This window comes from Hylobates moloch, unplaced genomic scaffold (assembly GCF_009828535.3).
Source record: "Hylobates moloch isolate HMO894 unplaced genomic scaffold, HMol_V3 SCAFFOLD_10, whole genome shotgun sequence".
In the NCBI taxonomy this organism is placed as follows: Eukaryota; Metazoa; Chordata; class Mammalia; order Primates; family Hylobatidae; genus Hylobates; species Hylobates moloch.
In genome coordinates, this window is record NW_026652285.1 from 82,835,711 (window position 1) to 82,854,834 (window position 19,124).

General features: G+C 36.6%; 1 protein-coding gene across 3 annotated transcripts in view; it reads left to right on the forward strand.

Annotated features, from left to right (window-relative positions):
- The window catches only part of MUSK (muscle associated receptor tyrosine kinase), a 131,573-nt gene that overhangs the window by 20,815 nt on the left and 91,634 nt on the right, over positions 1-19,124 (forward strand). For all 3 annotated transcript variants that reach the window (XM_032162682.1, XM_032162681.1, XM_032162683.1), the window contains exons 4-5: positions 4,742-4,869; positions 6,642-6,783. In XM_032162682.1, coding sequence (XP_032018573.1) covers positions 4,742-4,869; positions 6,642-6,783 — 270 coding nt within the window. The remainder of the gene's footprint in view (positions 1-4,741; positions 4,870-6,641; positions 6,784-19,124) is intronic.

Genomic DNA, 19,124 nt, shown 5'->3' on the forward strand with positions numbered 1-19,124 from the left:
TATATTTGAATATAAATATATATAAATATATTTGAATATAAATATATATACTTGAATATAAATATATAAATATATATTTGAATATATATATACTTGAATATAAATATATATTTATATACATATATTAATATATATTTAATTATAAGTATATATAAATATATATTTAAATAGAAGTATATATAAAAATATATATTTAAATATAAGTATATATATTTAAATAAATATATATATATATTTTTTGAGGTGGAGTCTCGCTCAGGCTGGAGTGCAGTGGTGTGATCATGACTCACTGCAACCTCTGCCTCCTGAGTTCAAGCAATTCTCCTGCCTCAGCCTTCCAAGTAGCTGAGATTACAGGCATGTGCCACCACACCCGGCTAATTTTTGTATTTTTGGTAGAGTCAGAGTTTCGCCAAGTTGGCCAGGCCAGTCTCAAACTCGTAACCTTGAGTAATCTGCCCACTTTGGCCTCCCAAAGTGTTGGGATTACAGGCATGAGCCTGTTTGTGTTAACTCTTTATCAGCATATCCAATCGATGACTCACTCTTGGCCTTGTCACCCACTGGAAGTAGTCTGCATTTAAAATCTTCAGCTCCAGTATGTCACTCTCATCATGGACATTTTTTGGTACAGCTTTGTCAGATGAGCAAAACAGTTTCCCATATTCATGACTTGCCTCTAAGTAGAGTTTGTGGGCACAAACTGCCATTGTCTCCTTCTCAGCTAAAAACAGTGTCTCAGTCTCTCTCATTCTCCTACTCTTGCTGTACAACATCAACATCATCAACATCATCATGTTCTCTTACCTTGATTCGTCTCTGTTCTCCTTTCCATTGATTCCCCAACGGGGCTTTTATTTCCTTCCATACTTAGTTCTTTCTTCTACCTGGTGATGTATCATCAAACACTACCTTACCAGCATCTTTAAATCTCATGGCCTCCTGTCCTGTAAACATCTGCTACTTGCAAACTGTCAGTCTTACAATGATGTAACCTTCATGTTCTCTTCTCTGACAAGCTTATAACCATACATACTGGCACCACACAAATTAGAGGAATTTAGGTCTACTTGGGACATTTATTTTTAGTTTTTGTGTTGTTGTCTTTCATCATTATTTCTTATCTTTTGTTATTTTGCTGGAGGAAATCATTAGGTACTTGTTTCAGAGTGTAAAGATGTAAAATATTTCCTGAATTTTTGCTTGGTTGGAAGTCTTCATTTTGCTTGCATTGTTGGATAATAGTTTTGCTGCATGCAGAATCAGAGTTTTAAAAGCCCTTTTCTTTAGTTTTAGTAGACATCCTCTGTTGCAGATGAGAAGTCTTTTTCTTATTTCTTTCAAGTAAATCTGATGGCTCTCTTAAAAAGTTTAGGATTTTTCTTTTTTTTCTAGAGTTCATAAATTTTGCAAATTGACATGAATATATTAGGTGTATTTTTAAGAATTATTGCTACTCAGTTTTAGGTGGGCCTTGTTTTTTTGTTTGTTTGTTTGGTTGGTTTTTGTTTTGGTTTGGTTTTTTTGAGACAAGATCTCACTCTGTTACTCAGGCTGTAGTGCAGTGGTGTGATCATGGCTCACTGCAGCCTTGACTGCTTGGGCTAAAGCAATCCTCCTGCTTCAGCCTCCCAAGTAGCTAGGACTACAGGCATGAGCCACCACACCAGGCTAATTTTATTTATTTATTTATTTACTTTTTTTGGTAGAGATAAGTTCTCACTATGTTGCACAGGCTGGTCTTGAACTCCTGTGCTCAAATGATCCTCCCACCTTGGCCTTCCAAAGTATTGAGATTATGGGAGTGAGCCACTGCACCCAGCCTAGGTGGGCCTTTTTGATCTAAAGACCAAAGCTTTTTTGAAAATCAGGCACATTTTCTCTATTTGTTTTCTTTTTTCTTTCTCTATGACTTCAAATTTTTCTCCTCATATTTTCTGCATGTCTTGATATTCTACTCTCTTGAAGATTCTTTTTACTTTTCCTTCACATTATGAATGTGGTCTCCAATATGACTATTCTGTCATTCTGAGTGTTTTGGTCTTAAAAACTGTATTTTTAATTTCTAAGAATTTCCTTGATGTCTCTGTTGTCATAACAAACTCACTTGTATGATACAATATTCACTTAAGCTTCTAAGGATATCACTAGTGCATCTTTTAAAAAGACATTTTCTTTTTTTCCCTGCATTACTTTTATTTCCTTCAGAAAAAAAAATTGATTTTGTTTGGGTTCCATCCTTTTATGTTTACAATTTTTCTCAAATTGATCTTTTATTTTTTGGTCATAAATATACATGGAGTGTTCAGTTAATTAGGATAAAAAGCTGGTGGGAATAGCAGGACTTTATGGAATACTGATTTGGTACTTACTGTGAGTAAGTAGATGGGGATCTGCCTATACGCAGGCTTCCCTTCAGTATGCGGAGCAGTAAGAAATCAAATAAGGAAGTTGGAATGCTCTCATTTGCTAAATAATGAAGACTTCATTCTGAGGATGAAACACATTCAAGTATTTCCTTACTTTGTGACACTACCTTTCTTTTGAATATTTTTCATATTCTCTCTGGCCCAAATGTTCTTGATTCGGGTTCTATACTAAATCCCCTTTTCTTGTTTTCTTTTTTCCAACCTCTCCTTTGGAGATCTCATCCATTCATGTGGATATACACCGGTGTGGCCATTCCAATTGCTAAAATTTTGGAATGCTTCCATACTTCTTGGAAAGATCTGTTTCATAAGGCTCGCAAGATCCCCCAACCCCTATCACTACTCCAGCTCTCTTAAGCCCTCCCCCAAGAGCTCCCTCCCCTAAATTCCTAATGGTCCCTCAGCTAAAGTCTCAATGCTGGCACAGCAGGATACTTCCAGCATCCTGCTTTAAGGTGACCAGTTCTGATTGTCAGTACTTATGACTCCACCCTGAATCATGTTCCCTTACAGTAGGGATCCATGGCTATGCGTCAATACTCTAGTCATTCCTAGTTGACTTTATATTCAATTTCCCAAAAGGGAATTCCTCACCCCTCACCTAACAGATGACCAAGACATCATGTCACTGAGAAGACAGGAGTTTTTTGCTTTAAGCAAAGGTCTTTACCTAAGACATTATCTGTGCCTCAGCTTTACCATAGAGATCTTGCTCGTGGAACCTATGGAAGGCATAGATAACACTTTATTTGACTGTCATAGGAATATCAAGTGCGCAGCTAAGTTTTTCCCAGCAACTGTATGACAATACAACTCACAATTGAGGAACCTGGCCAGTACTGTATTTAAATGTAGGTATTTACAGTTTATTAGAAGGAGAGTTGTATACTATAGATAGCAGGCAAAGTAATAAAGTTGTTATTTTCCTATATTTTAAAGCCTTTCTTGTATTTTTGCTATAACACAGGGCCACAGGAACTCTAAATGGCAGTGAATGCTTAGATTAAAAGCCAACAAGTCTCATGCCTGTAATCCAAGCCTTTTGGGAGGCCAAGGTGGGCGGATCACGAGGTCAGGAGATCAAGATCATCCTGACAACAGGGTGAAACTCGGTCTCCACTAAAAATCCAAAAAAAAAAAAAAAATTAGCCGGGTGTGGTGGTGGGTGCCTGTAGTTCCAGCTACTCGGGAAGCTGAGGCAGGACAATGGCATGAACCCAGGAGGCGGAGCTTGCGGTGGGCCGAGATCGCGCCACTGCACTCCAGCCTGGGTGACAGAGCGAGACTCCGTCTCAAAAAGAAAAGAAAAGAAAAGAAAAAAAACAAACCAACAGGTCATGAAGGCTTTGCAAATATCTCTTACTACCAACAACACCAAAGCCCCCACTACTCTCCCTCACATTGAAGTAGAAGAAAACAAAGTCCTTATTTCATGCTTTCCTTTGTGAAAATAACAAATTGGTTACGGCACATGTCCTGCAAGAAATAAAACGTATTCATTGCTCAGTAGTCTCTCTTGCCAAGTCCCCCTCTGTATCTGTAACATAAAAGGACATAAATGTAGTTTTAACTATTTTATGAATAGTACTAAAATAACTGGCATCCTGAACTTATCAATTCTTTTGTATATTAGATTTAATAACTTTCTTTGAAAGTTTCATATTTGAGAATAAACATTAACTGGCATAAACTATTTCTTCTGAAAGATTAAAAGTGTTTGAACAGTAAATTACATGTTTGCTTTACAGAATTGAGTCCCCCCATATTGTACGACAGAATTTCTTTTGATTGTTAATATAATATCTAGTTTACTGTCTAGAGAATGAATGTATTTAATTAATAATCATCAAATTTAATAGTCAAATTAAGATGGAAGCTAAAGGGAAAATAGGTCGTAATTTATAGCTATGTAAGAATATAGTTATATCAAAATTTTCTTTTCAAATGTTTTATGTCTATCAGTATGAATTAAATAATGTTGAATTGCTATGGTGACAGCCTATGTTAATCAGCTTTTATTAACTATCTTTTAAAAGGAAGAATGCTATGATAACTTCACACTGTTAATATTTTTCATAAATTTGTGTTTTGCTAGTAAGATTCTAATAAAGCAGAGACAACCAAGTGTTTCTAAACTGGTTTCTGTTTGAGATCTACTGAAGAAAACTCTCTTTGCATTTGGTGAATTTTGTAACGTAACATGCCTCAAATGATTCTTAAAACAGATATTTCGAATTAAATTGAAAGTTAGAAACTCTAGGTTTAATAAAGCCATATTGCCTTATTTATTTTGAATTTTCATTTCTTTTTAGAACCTAAAATAACTCGTCCTCCCATAAATGTGAAAATAATAGAGGGATTAAAAGCAGTCCTACCATGTACTACAATGGGTAATCCCAAACCATCAGTGTCTTGGATAAAGGGAGACAGCCCTCTCAGGGTAAGTGGTTATGATGTTAAAACACATATATAAAATGTATTTTAAAATATAACATTTCTTTACACACTCAGTTACACACTTACAAACTTCTAGTATAAAGCAGTTTCCATGTACATTTTAACCAAATGTAAGTATTTCTGTTTGCGTATATGCAAACTGTATGGCATTTCATTTGGGTCTGGCTAGGGAAAAAAAGAGATGGGAACCAATAATGTTAAAGATAGAAAAGGAGGCAATGAAAAAGCAAACCTGGAATCCTTTGTATTTGTTGGCTGGCTAAATCATTTATTTTTTTAATGTTGAATCTGAGACTTAGGGGATGAAAAAGAAAAACTAAAACCCAGGCTTTAGAACTGACAGTTTCTGGAAGGACGGAGGGAGACAAGGTTCGGAAGAAAAGAAATAAGAGCTCTGGAGAGAAGTTAAGTGAAAAGACTCAAGACTCATACATAAATACCTTGGCAAATCCCTCCTGAGTCACGAAGATTAGTCACGCCTGTAATTCCAGCACTTCGGGATGCCAAGGCGGGCAGATCACCTGAGGTCAGGAGTTCAAGACCAGCCTGGCCAACATGGCGAAATCCTGTTTTTACTAAAAATACAAAAATTAGCTGGGTGTGGTGGTGTGTGCCTATAATCCCAGGTACTCAGGAGGCTGAGGCAGGAGAATAACTTGAACCCGAGAGGCAGAGGTTGCAAGTGAGCCAAGATCTCACTACTGCACTCCAGCCTGGGCAATAGAATGAGACTCCATCTCAAAAAAAAAAAAAAAGTTATTGTCTGTATGCTTATTTTGTGCTGCCTCTGTATCTTATCCCCACATTTATTGATAAATTATTATGCAGCATCATTATTGTCTTTCCATCTTTGTATCACCTAAAAGATCACAGACTGTGTTTTTCATTTAACAATGCATAGTGTATTTTAAGAGGAATACAAAGGTGTCACTATATGTCAATTAACTAAACTAAGGTATAAAATTGCTCAGCTTTGCTGTATTTAAAATAAAATAAATATTGCTAATTTTTAGTGATTATCTGGCTTTCCTCTTGTTATAAATCTTGGTGCATTTCCTACAATGACAAACAAGGGTGGTTGTACTTATGTTACCGAATTTAGGGTCCAAAACAGAAAAGAAAGATGTAATATTTAAAGTCCAAAGAGTAATTTTAATATTATGTGTGAAATTTTCTAGTATTTCAAAGGACATGTACTCTCCTAAAGACACCATCTAGGGTGCAAGGTAAACCTGATAGTTAAAAGCAATGTGTTTATTTATTTATTTATATTTCAATAGCTTTTGGGGTACTAGTGGTTTTTGGTTGCAAGGATGAACTGTACAGTGGCCAAGTCTGAGATTTTAGTGCACCTATTACCCGAGTGCTGTACATTATACCCAGTATGTAGTTTTGTATGTCTCACCACCCTCCCTCTGCAACATTTCCCTCTTCTAAAAGCAATGCTTTTAATCAGATTTAGCTGTGACTTTGGGGAAGTAAAATAAGCCCATATATATATATATACACACACACTCATGGGATGAAAGAAAATAAAAATAAACTATACCTCATAGGACCCTGGTGAAGATTAATGTAGGTACTCTTGCACTATTTCATTTAATATTGTATGTTTTACATAATAAGTGCCCAATAAAGGACAAAGCGATATCCTTGATGATGATAATAGTGATGACAATAAGTTGATGATATTTGGCAAATGTATCCTTGATAGACCCATAAACATTTTTGAATTCACGTCCCTATCTCTGGCAGGAAAATTCCCGAATTGCAGTTCTTGAATCTGGGAGCTTGAGGATTCATAACGTACAAAAGGAAGATGCAGGACAGTATCGATGTGTGGCAAAAAACAGCCTCGGGACAGCATATTCCAAAGTGGTGAAGCTGGAAGTTGAGGGTAAGGAGCTGCATTTCTTCCCCTGACTGTGTGACCAGGGGCCTCACTGTCTACTGTGAAGGCTGCACCTGGGCTTGGGAGAGAAGAGATGTGGGCAGCCCACTTCCCTCAGTTGTTCCAGATACTAGGCCATAAGGTCAAGCCTATGATAACAGAAAAGGAAAACTGAAAAAAGAAAGAAATTCTCACTAGTATAAAAGGTCATATTCCATGGATTATTCACAATCACTGGTAATTTTTACCAAAACAGACTAAATTTACTGTAACAGTAAAATAGTAGAAACCCATTTTAGAATGTCTTCCTGGTTTGGACAATTCTTCCCTCATCTATAAACTTGGACATAATAATTTTAATCTTTTTAATCATATAGAACAACTTTAAAAAGATGTGATGAAGCGGAAAAAGTAGCTATTTTCAGATAGTATTCTATCACAAAGCTTGAAAAAAAAATTAACTCAAATCGTAAAGCGAAAAATAATCCCAGTTCTATGAATTATGTTATCAAAATACTTTTTCTTTTCTTTCTGAAAATATTTTTTAATCAGCAAATTCAATAACTTGGTGTGAAAGGTCTTCACTGAGAAATCAGAATCCAAATAGGTCTAGGTGTTCTATTTGCTTGTTAGTCACGTCCTTCTTGACCTAAAATTGCACCACATTTTGCTTAAAAAGAAGAACTATCAGCACACCTCTATTAGGTGAATAAACTGAGTACAAACCCTTCCTAGCTCTTCCTGTTGTGTGCCAGAGAATTAACATCTTTGGCTTCTAGCTTTCTCACCTGTTAAGTGGGGTTTGCTCTATTTAATGAAGTTAGATGTTGATAGTGTTTAGCAGAGCATCTGGTCCTTTGTGTACCCTCAATAAATGTTGGTTATAGAATTATCATCTATTTTTCTGCTTTTCTCTTATCTGACTGATAAGTGTTAGAGTATCACATAGTGGTACAAATTACAGTTCAACCAGGAAAAGACTTGAAGAGTTCTCCATATTTTGCTTTGATTCTATCCTACTTTCCTTAGGTCAAAATCTATCCTTTTCTGTGTATTTCCTTCTCACTCATACAGTTTTCTATTAACTCCTTTAAGATTATTTTTATTTCCTTGATGGACATCCCTGTCACAGCTTTAATGATCTCGTTTCCCACATTTGCCTCTAATTGAGGTAACATCTTTATTATGTCATTGTACCAATTGCTCATAAAATTTTCATTAATTCATCAAAGAAAATAATGAGGTTGGTGGGAATAATGGCTGTCAGAATATAAAAATACATTTTCAGCAAGTTGCTGTAATTTAATATCTTCTAAATAATCAGTGCTATTTAAAGCTCAGTATTCAACAACCAGTTGATGTGATTTATTCAGTAAAAACTAAATAAACCTACAAACCCACCCAGACACATATTCAGACTCACTGAATATCTGTCTGCCTAGATCCAGTGTTTTCCTATTCTGTCTAAGGAATGATGCAGAATTAATGCTATCCATTTGTATAAAATATCACAAAGAGTTTTTCTCTTTAAGATATTAAAAATAAGCCTTCTGTACTGTAATATTTAATACTGATCATCTAGGTCACTAGCTTCATAGGTATTAAAGCAACTTGCTTTACTTTGACCTAGAGAAAATTATCACCAAACTCCATTAGTTGGAGTTATTATACAGTTTGGTTTTGAGTTACCATTTAATTTTGTATCATGCCTGTCAGTAACACTGAATACTGCCTCTTTTCTCGTAACCTTTAAACGGTCATGCTTAGTGCTTTAAAAGTTAATATATGCTAGAGATTTTATGAAATTTGCTAGTACTGAGAGCTCATAATATCATTTAAATTTACCCTAACTGTAGGTAAGAAGATTTTAGCACACACGTCTGTTTCTACCCTCATCTTAGTCCCTATTAAAATAACCAAAATATGTGACATGCTTAGCACAATTGCTGGTACATAATAAGCATTTAACAAATGGAGTTTGCTATACTTATTATGATTAAAACATAAAATCGTAACAAATTTTCTTTGGTTCTGGAAGCTCTGAAAGGTTGACTTCCACTTGAATAAATGGTTGAAGTATTTTCATAAGATACAATGTAGACGTGACCTATTTAGAGGTAGGGCTAACTCAACCTACAACTCAGAACAAGTTTTTAAAAAAAAAGCAACTGAGAAATGAGTGGAAAAAGCTCAAAAGTACATGCAGATGCCTGCTAGTTTGGCAATGATGAGGACTGAAGATGATGAGGCAGGACCATGGTCAGTCGGGGCAGACGAGCATATATATGTATCAAGTCGTAACTCTGCAAATTAGTCATGCAATGGCTATATCGCATCAGAACTCTATGGTGCCATTTGATGCTGGGCTACACTTAACACAGATGGGCATACAGGAAAAGATAGGGTTTTGTCCTTGATAGCCTCTAATAAAAATAAACATGCCAGGCCATGGATTGAGTACAATGTGTTAACTAAATCTTTGTTGTAACAAATGTGAAAGAAACACCCTACCACACGGAAGTAAAGCTCCCTTTCTAGATTGCCATTCTCAGACTGCTGGATCTGTGCAATGGAAATGTAAAGGTATCCTATACTTTGGTCTTGCCTTAAAATGTTCAAACAGTGACATACAGAATTATTGATGGAACCATCTAACTCAAGCATGGTGCAGCATGGATATCTTTCTGAAAGGATGTCCAATGGGAAGCCTAACATTTAAAAGGTTCCATTGAGGCTAAACGTTTTATGTGGATTATCTTGTTTAATCCTCACTAAAAGTCTGTAACAAGGGCCCTATATTCTGCCATTTTAGGAAACAGAGGAATAGAGAGGATAGCTAACTTACACAAGGCTGCACAGATAGCTGTGTCTAAGAATTTGAGTCAGGCTGAATACTGTCTGTTCTATTAAAGAATGAGATAGTCCTATGTGACATTGTCAAGAGAAGTATCTAGATGAAAATGAGGGGAAAAGCCAGAATTCTGCAAAAGAAGCAGAGGTTGGGAGCTGAAAAAAAATAGACAGGTGGTATTGACAAATTTTCGATAAATTTTTCAGAGAAGGGAGGAGTCAAAAAAGGGAGCAGTAGCTGGAGCTATGTTTGGTGTGTAGATCATGTTGCATTGCAAGATTTCTCTTCAAAAAAGAGTGAAATGTAAAAAGAAATTAAACGTTAAAATATTAATGAGACTGAGCTCAGAGAGAAGAAAAATTTGAACATACATAAGAGAACAAAATATTCAAGAGAATGTGGTGCTGGAGAATGCACAAGGGTTGTATTTGGGGGCCAAGTAGAATGATAAACTGTATACAGAGGGTGACCACATGTTCCAGTTTTCCCAGGACAGTTCTGGTTTACACCTGTTGTCTTGGAATCATTATTAATAGAGTCTCTCTTTTACTTTCAGAAGTATCCAAGCTTCCACGATAAATTATATGGTTACTCTCCTTAGACAGGAAGACAGAATGTCCTTGTAATAGGAAGAAAGGAGAAGAGGGATGTTTTCAGTATAAATCAGTTCACAAGTATGATGGATGGAATTTGAGAAAATTCTGTTCTTATGGTCTCTATTTCCTCTAGGAAGGAGAAATTAGGGTTATCTTTTGAAAACACTTTTGTTAAAGGGTCAGGGAAGAGGGTGGGGATGAAGTGAGTTCTAAAATAGCTGTGGGATGGGAGAGATGACTCACAAGGTAAACCAGGATTGTAGGGCAGCATTAAAGTTTTAGTAGAGAGCAGGACCGTGAATATGGAGTGGCATCGATCTGCATGGTTGCAGGGTTTTTCCCCCCAGTGTTGCTCTGCTGCACAGGTGTAAGTTCAGAAAATAGCAGAAAGCTAAATTCAAAGGCAAGACGTAAGTGTTGGAATTTTGTCAGGAAGGAAAATAGGGCAAAGGATTTGAGACTATTGCAAAAGGGAGATTGAAGCATGAATCATGGAATCTTTAGGTACCAAATACACCTATAATTTCTCTTTCTTTTCTTTTCTTTCTTTCTGTCTTTCTTGTTTGTTTTGCTTTGTGACAAAGTCTCACTCTGTTGCTCAGGCTGTAGTGCAATGGCACAATCATAGCTTACTGTCGTCTCAAACTCCTAGGCTTAAGTGATTCTGCCACCTCAGCTTCTTGATTAGCTGGGGCTACAGGTGTGCACTACTGTGCTTAGCTATTTATTTTTTATTTTATTTTGTTTTGCTTTATTTTATTTTATTTTATTTTGCTTTATTTTATTTTATTTTATTTTATTTTAGAGACGGGGTCTTGCTATGTTGCCCAGGCTGGTCTCAAACTCCTCAAGCAATCCTCCAGCCTCAACTTCCCAAAATGTTGGGATTATAGGCATGAGCTACCATGCCCAGCCATACCTATGATTTAACATCCAAATATGAAATATCCTTGGATTTGAGCCTAGGATTAAACATTATAGCTCCAGCAATATAACAGACAAGGTAATATGAAAATCTTCCAACTAGCCCAGAAATGCTGGGCTAGTTGTATAACTCATAAGAATAAAATATAAATCTCTGGAAGCTCGAAATGAACAGGAACTGCACAAACTATAAGCTCAATGAGCTGGTTTCTTATTGTTCTAAAGGTAATGGGACAGGTGCTCATCTCTATAACCTAGGAGGTTGGTTTGAAGACCCTTAAAAGGGATTAGTCTGAAGACCCTTAAAGGGACAGGAGACAGGGTCTTGTCCCATATGAAATGGAGGTTAGCATTCAGACCCTTGTATAAAGCTGAGAACCACAAAAGTAGAAAGATGGGCCAGAAATTCCATCTCTGGGCACAAAAACACAACACAATGGCTTGTCTGTCTTTAGTCGTGAGGGAGAAAAAAACCAGGTCTTCTTAGGAGTGAATATTCAAAACTCAGGACTATAGCTTCCATAGGCTTGATATTGACTTAATACCATCAGCACAGTCTGGGAATTCTCAGCTGGAAAAATGAACGTACAAACTGGTTTCAGGCTGGGCACAGTGGCTCACTCCTATAATCCCAGCACTTTGGGAGGCTGATGGCTTGAGCACTGGAGACCAACCTGGGCAACATGGCAAAACTCCATCTCTACAAAAAAATATAAAAATTAGCCAGGTGTGGTGGTACATGCCTGTAGTCTCAGCTATTTGGGAGCCTGAAGTGGGAGGATGGCTTAAGCCTGGGAGGTAGAGGCTGCAGTAAGCCAAGATTGTGCCACTGCACTTCAGCCTGGGCAACGGAGTGACACCCCGTCTCGAAATAAAAAATAAAAATAAAAATAAAAAACCTACATACACATAAAATGTTGGTTCCAGGCCAAAAAACCTACATATACACAAAACATTGGTTCCAGGCCAAAAATTTAACAAGAAAAAAAGCTAAAAGAAGAAGCACTTTACCCAGGTTACATAGGCTTTTCATGGATATACCTACACTGAGGATGAGTTCACAATGCCAAATTGTCACACCTACAGAAAACAACCTACCTTGAGTGAGTGTTGTCCAACATAATATACAAAGAAAATTCAGTTAACCAAATAACATCATAGAAACTATAAAATAAGTATGCCTAAAGTAATTAAAAATGCAAAAAGAGGAATAAGAAAAACAAAAATACATTAGGGCCAGGCACAGTGACTCACGCCTGTAATCCCAGCACTTTGGGAGGCCAAGGCAGGCAGATTACTTGAGGTCAGGAGTTCAAGACCAGCCTGGCCAACATTGTGAAACCCCATCTCTATAAAAATACAAAAATTAGCCGGGCATGGTGGCGCACGCCTGTAGTCCCAGCTACTCAGAAGGCTGAGACGGAAGGATCTCTTAAACCCGGGAGGCAGAGGTTGCAGTGAGCCAAGATTGTGCCATTACACTCCAGCCTGGGCAACAGAGTGAGACTTTGTCCAAAAAAACAATAATTAAATGAATAAATAAATTAGGAAGACAGGCAGTTTTGATAAATAAACATAATTTTAACAAATAAAAATATAATTAAAATTAAAATTCAATGGATAATAGTATATTAGAGATAAAGAGATAATTCAGCCATTAGAAATCAGCTCTTCAGAATTTAGAATTCAGTGCAGAAAGATTTTGAAAGCACAGAAAAGATGAAATTGAATTTAAGAAATGATAAAAGATATATTACAGAAAGAAAAAATACAGAAAATATGAGAGGCAATACTCAAAAACATGATGACTAAGAACTTTCCAGCATTGATGAAAGACTTAAATCTTCAAGTGTGTGAAGTACACTAAGTCCCAATCGGTAAAAATGAAGAGCAGAGAAATAAGCATTTCACACCCAGTCAAATCATAATGAAACATCAAAGACAAAGAGATTATCTTAAAATATTGAAGACAGATTATTTATAAGGGACAACAATTAGGATAGCAATAGAGTGTGGGGAAACTATCACTTTCTTCTATCCTTACAATTTGGTATAGCCCTGTGGAGGTTTACGAAAAATAAAAATCAAACTTTAAAATGTGTATAGGTTTGTCTCAGCAATTTATCTTCTGACAATTTATCTGAAAGAATATTTGCACAAGTATATGTTCGAGATTATTTGTTACAAAGTTACTTAGTAAAAAGTTGTAAAGAACTTAAATTTGCATCAATAGGAGACCAACTAAATATGTGATGAAATTCCATGCAGCCATTAAAAAGAATGAGATGGATTTATATACATGAACTTCTAAAATTATCTACCATATATGTGACTTGGCTCTGCTTTCCATCTCTGAGCCTCAGCTTCCTCTTCTCTAAAATAGAGATAAAAGCAGAACCTACCTCTTAGGATGCTTGATTATTAGTTATTATAGACATGTAGTGTGTAATATATAATTATGTGCTGTTTTATTATTTATTTCATGTATTTAATAAGTACTTGCATAGTGCTTACCATGTGCAAGGTACTGTTTTAAGTGCTTTAGAATATTAATTCATTATCAATATAATATGTTCATAAGTGAAAAAGTAAGTAAAAAACAGTATATGATTATTATATATTAGAGTACATGTATATCAAACTCTTAAGTCATCATCTCTGCATAGAGAATTATATGGGGGGTCCCAGCACGGTGGCTCATGCCTGTAATCCCAGCACTTTGGGAGGCCGAGGTGGGCGAATCACGAGGTTAGGAGTTTGAGACCAGCCTGGCCAACATGGTGAAACATCATCTCTACTAAAAATACAAAAAATTATCTGGGTGTGGTGGCGGGCACCTGAAATTCCAGCTACTTGGAAGGCTGAGGCAGGAAAATCGCTTGAACCCAGGAGGCAGAGGTTGCAGTGAGTGGAGATTGTGCCACTGCACTCCAGCCCAGGCGACAGTGTGAGATTCCATCTCAAAGAAAGAAAGAAAGAAAGAAAGAAAGAAAGAAAGAAAGAAAGAAAGAAAGAAAGAAAGAAAGAAAGAAAGAAAGAAAAGAAGGAAGGAGAGAGAGAGAGAAAGAAAGAAAAAAAGAAAGAAAGAAAGAAAGAAAGAGAAAGAAAATTATATGGGGGGTAACTTCCATTTTATACTTTATGCAGGGCTATATTTTTTGCATCTTTATAAAGGGACCTTTATAATTAGGAAGGATTAATACATGTATTTATGCTTTGGAAAAAAAACAGTTTTTCCAAATATTATACTATTTTTGATAAAGTAACATGAAACTTTATGTTCATTAGTTTGATATTTTTGCAGTTCTGTTGCTCCATTGATCTCCAGGACAAACTCAGGGATGGGAAAAGTTTTGTCAAAGGCAATTGATTCCTATGTTGCTTAGGGTTTCACAACACTTGGATATTGGCTGAAGAATACTGAAGGTGGAGGTCCTGATGAACAGGACATAGAACATGCCATTTCCTTAGGGAAGGAATCAATCCATAAAGCTGCTAAGCTTGAGACCTACAAGAGGAAGTTGGCAGAGTCACTTAGATGGAGGAAGTGAAGGGGGTCAGAGAACAGCAGCTGCTGATGAAGTCTCCACCCATCTGACTCTTCTTTTCTACATATAGATGATAATCTGAAATTTATGATTTTATAGTCCGGAATGGTTTGGAGGATCCAGCACAAAAGTTTTGTTAGGGTTCTGATTTCTCAGTGAACATTTTCCACCCTTTGTTGGGTGTTACTGACTTATAGCATAAAGGGAAAAGTGAAACAAAGGTAAGTTCCTATAGGAAAGGAAGCACCGCTAGATAAGAACTATTTATGTATACTGATTTGACATTGACAGGGAAGCCTCACTCATCTGGAATGCAGAGTAAAGTTTTCAATCTCACAACTGTGGAGGCTTTTCTGGAAAGGTTAAGCCCTGTCTCAGGCCTCTATGTGCCAAAGGGCTCTAGGAGAGGATTCACGGCAGGATGTGACCAGGGAACATCTTACTGTCTGATGTCACCAGAGAAATCTACATATCATATTTCATACATTCTAAGATGCTCATTTTTTCATATTTTGGCATATCTGGGTTGCATCTTAGTCATTAATCCCTTACAATCACAATTGAATAAATTTTAGTTTCTTTGTTGCAGATTTTAATATCTCTGAAATTGAGATTTGTCTTACAGGTGCTAAAGGCGTTCACATCCAGTTTGTGGCTTCTGCCCTCCAGCTAAGATCGTTCCTTAGCTGTCCCCAAATATGAGAATGAATATACAGTGATAAAACAAAAATAAATCAACCATATTGGCTCATAAAGCTTTATTTTTAACTAGAAATTTTCCTTCTGCTTGAGATCGTTTCATTAGTTCCTCACAGAAATGAAAGCATTATTTTCAGTGAGATGATGCCAGCTAGCCTTTTTCCCTCAAAACCTTTTATTTGCTGCCTATTCATTTTATTAGGTTGAAATAGAGACTAAGTGGCTTTTCAGGGCCATATAGAGGAAATTCTCTTTTAAGAGGCAGTTTTGTCTGCTTCTCTAATCCACTTCACATTCTACTTTAGGTATGGTGTGTAGCCAAAGAGTGATCTATATTGTTTTTCTTATATATCTGAAACCATTTTCTCCTGAGTACCTCTAAAGGACAGGAAGACAGATACTCAGGGGCAGAGGGATATGGCAGTGGAACATGCTGATTTGAATGGCAGGGCTGGAATTTTCAATGAGGGTTTGCTATCGTAATTGCTTGGGACAACTTTTGAAATTCTGATTTTATTTCCCTGTTTTGACCAGTGGCATATGCCCCCTTTAAAATGCTAGACCAGAGGGCCAACCATAGTGGCTCAGCACTTTGGGAGGTTGAGGCAGGCAGATCACTTGAGGTCAGGAATTAGAGACCAGCCTGGGCAGCATGGTGAAGCCATGTCTACTAAAAATAAAAAATTAGCCGGGCATGGTGGTGCACGCCTGTAATCCCAGCTCCTCAGGAGGGTGAGGCATGAGAACTGCTTGAGCCTGGGAAGCGGAGGTTGCAGTGAGCTGAGATGGAGCCACTGATCTCCAGTCTGGGCAACAGATTGAGACCCTGTCTCAAAAAATATATATATATAGAGAGAGAGAAACAAAGAAAGAGAGAGAGAGAGAATCAGCTCCTCTGACCAGTGCAGGGGCTCATGCCTGTAATCCCAATACACTGGAAGGCCAAGGTAGGTGAACCTCTCGAATCCAGGAGTTCGAGACAAGCCTGGGTGACATGGCAAAAACCTCATCTCTACAGTAAAATAAAATAAAATAAAATAAAAATAAAATACCAGACCACAGAAATCAAATCTTTTAAGGTGATAACATAATTATTGTTTTTTATAGCTGGGGGTGTCTTTGTTATAAGATTTTTTAAACATTGCAAAAGACTCATTTAAAATTTACAAATATCTAATTTTCTTTTTTCCCCTCACATTCTCTGCCTTTAAGATTTTTAAAAATGTACTTATTTATTTGAGGCTGAATATGGCTCTTACTACATTCTGTGAATATCACATTCAGATAAATACTGCTTTGTGTATAGAAACTGGCTGAATGTAGAGTACTTGAGGCCCAAATTAAAATAGATGGATGCTGGAGTGCGTCAAGCTCTTGTTAATTGCATTTTCTATTATTATCTTGTTTACCCTTGAAGCTTTAAGCCATTAAGGAAAATATTGGGCAGAAGCTGGAATCAAGAGAGGGCTGTCAGTCAGCAATTGCTGGTGGGAAGAGTGTCTTGGCACCAATACAAAACTGCAAATAAGAGCCAGGGAGGGTCTAGAAGCAGAACAAAAAGAACAGAGTCCTTCTGGGTACAGGGTTATTGTAGGGATCCCTGATGTTTAAACAACTTCTTATTTCCTCAGGGTTTTGAAAAGAAGCCTCTTGTCACAATACGGAGAGGCGTTTTGGGAGCAGCAAGGGAAGGCAAGTCATATGGAGAATTTAAGTGGCTTCAGTGCATGAGTCTCCATCACTTGTCAGGACACCTGAGTGCTGCCAGCCCAGTTTCTTTGCAATCTGAAAGGCTGCACTATGTACCCTTAAGGCCAACAAAATCTATTCAGAAACTTTTTATCTGAAGATATTTTTGCAGACATATGAAACGGGTAAGACAAGTAGAATTCTGAAAGATGAAAATAAATAATAATTCCTGTCTATCTATTTATCTATCATGTCACAGAAGCAGATGTCAATAGACATAACTGTAAAAGATCAGCATTGTCTTCAAAATTTTAGACTTCTGGCTGCCTTCTTTCCCAGAGATCTACTTGTTGCATCTACAAAAGTGGAAGCAATCATGTAATGTTTATACCACATTTGATTTGCTTTTTCCTTTGTTTATGCTGCAGCTCTTAATATCACAAATGCCACAGAGAGAGGTATTTAAAACCCCACCGTGTGCTGTGTTCTCAGTGATTGCAGTTTTAATAAAATTTGCAGTGGTCCTGTTCCCGGCATCAGTCCTACTTGTTTGATGCCACTAACAGGTTTGATTTGCTGTCATGAGTACATTGTGCATTTAAAAACCAAACAAAGAAAAAAATCACAAACCTCTGATATCCCTGGAGGCTATCATTGGGAAAATTAAATCTGCATGGTTTAATAGGATGCATGTTCTAAAAGAGGAGCTTGACCCATTGATTTTTACTTTAGGAGATATTATGGTATATTATGGTATGGTTTCATCTAAAAAGTTCTATAAGGCTTTCAGAGAAGAACAGTAAAGTGGTCCTTTAGTTGAACAGTTGTCACTACATTTCTCTAAGAAAAAGTCACTTGTATAATAATGATAGCACTGAATAAATAATACATAATGCTTCAAGTCAACAGATAGGCCCTCTTAAATTGCAGTGTTGAAGAAAATGTACTTTAAAATAATTAAATTGTTTAGTATAATGTTGACATTATATTATTTGAAATGAAAAGTTATTGTGACCTGAAATATGTATACTCTAATTGGAGTGAGTTTTTAATATCATTTTTCAGATATTAAAATGAGATGCATAAGTTCAAGCATACATACAGAGCAAAGGAAAATTTCTTTCTCTTTATCGCATTAGTTCATCCAACAAAGACGCACTGAGCAATGTTCCAGGCGCAACATGAGACAGAGAAGGCCATGCCTCCACTGGGCTTACTTTCAAAATGTGACTATTTTGATTCATGCAAAGATATCATGGAAAGCTATTAGAATTCTATGGCAATAAGGAGTTCAAGTAATTTTACATTCAGTTATTTTCTTCAGATACCGAATACATGACTCTGAGATTGTAATTGCTATATTTATTTCCATGAACAACAAACTATATAAGGCACTTTTGGAGAGGACTTAATATAGTGGTTAATAACATGGGTAGTAGGATCTCAAGAAAACTGCATGGGCTCTAGAGTCTCAGGTAAACTTCTTGAGTCCAAATCCTGGTTCTACCACCTGTTGCATGTGTAACTTCTAGTAGGTTACTTATCTCTTTGTGCTTCAGTTTCTCTACTTGTAAAATTAGGTTAATAATACTATCTACATCATAAATTGAAGAATGTAGAAGTAGATAATATATTTATAGCTCTTACAAGAGTGACTGACACGGAGTAAACACTCAAATAGAAATTATCAATGTTAGTTCTAGGGCTAATATAACTTCTGTGCAACAGAAGCAGTGATTTACGCACTTGTGCAGGCAATTATAGCTCCCTTTTCCATGTGTCATCTTTATCTCTGAGGTACAAGCAATAAAGTCCAATGGCAAAAACTAAATTTTTATTTTTAGTAGTTTATTTGTATTAATTTTGGTTCTAGCAAAAGAATAATAACCAACTTTAAATCTGCAAGGAGACCCCAAAGTCATATAGTTCAATTCCTTAGTTTGTAGATAAAGAAATTTGAGACTGGGGCAGTGGCTCACACCTGTAATCCCAGCCCTTTGGGAGGCTGAAGCAGGAGGATTGCTTGAGGCCAGGAGTTCG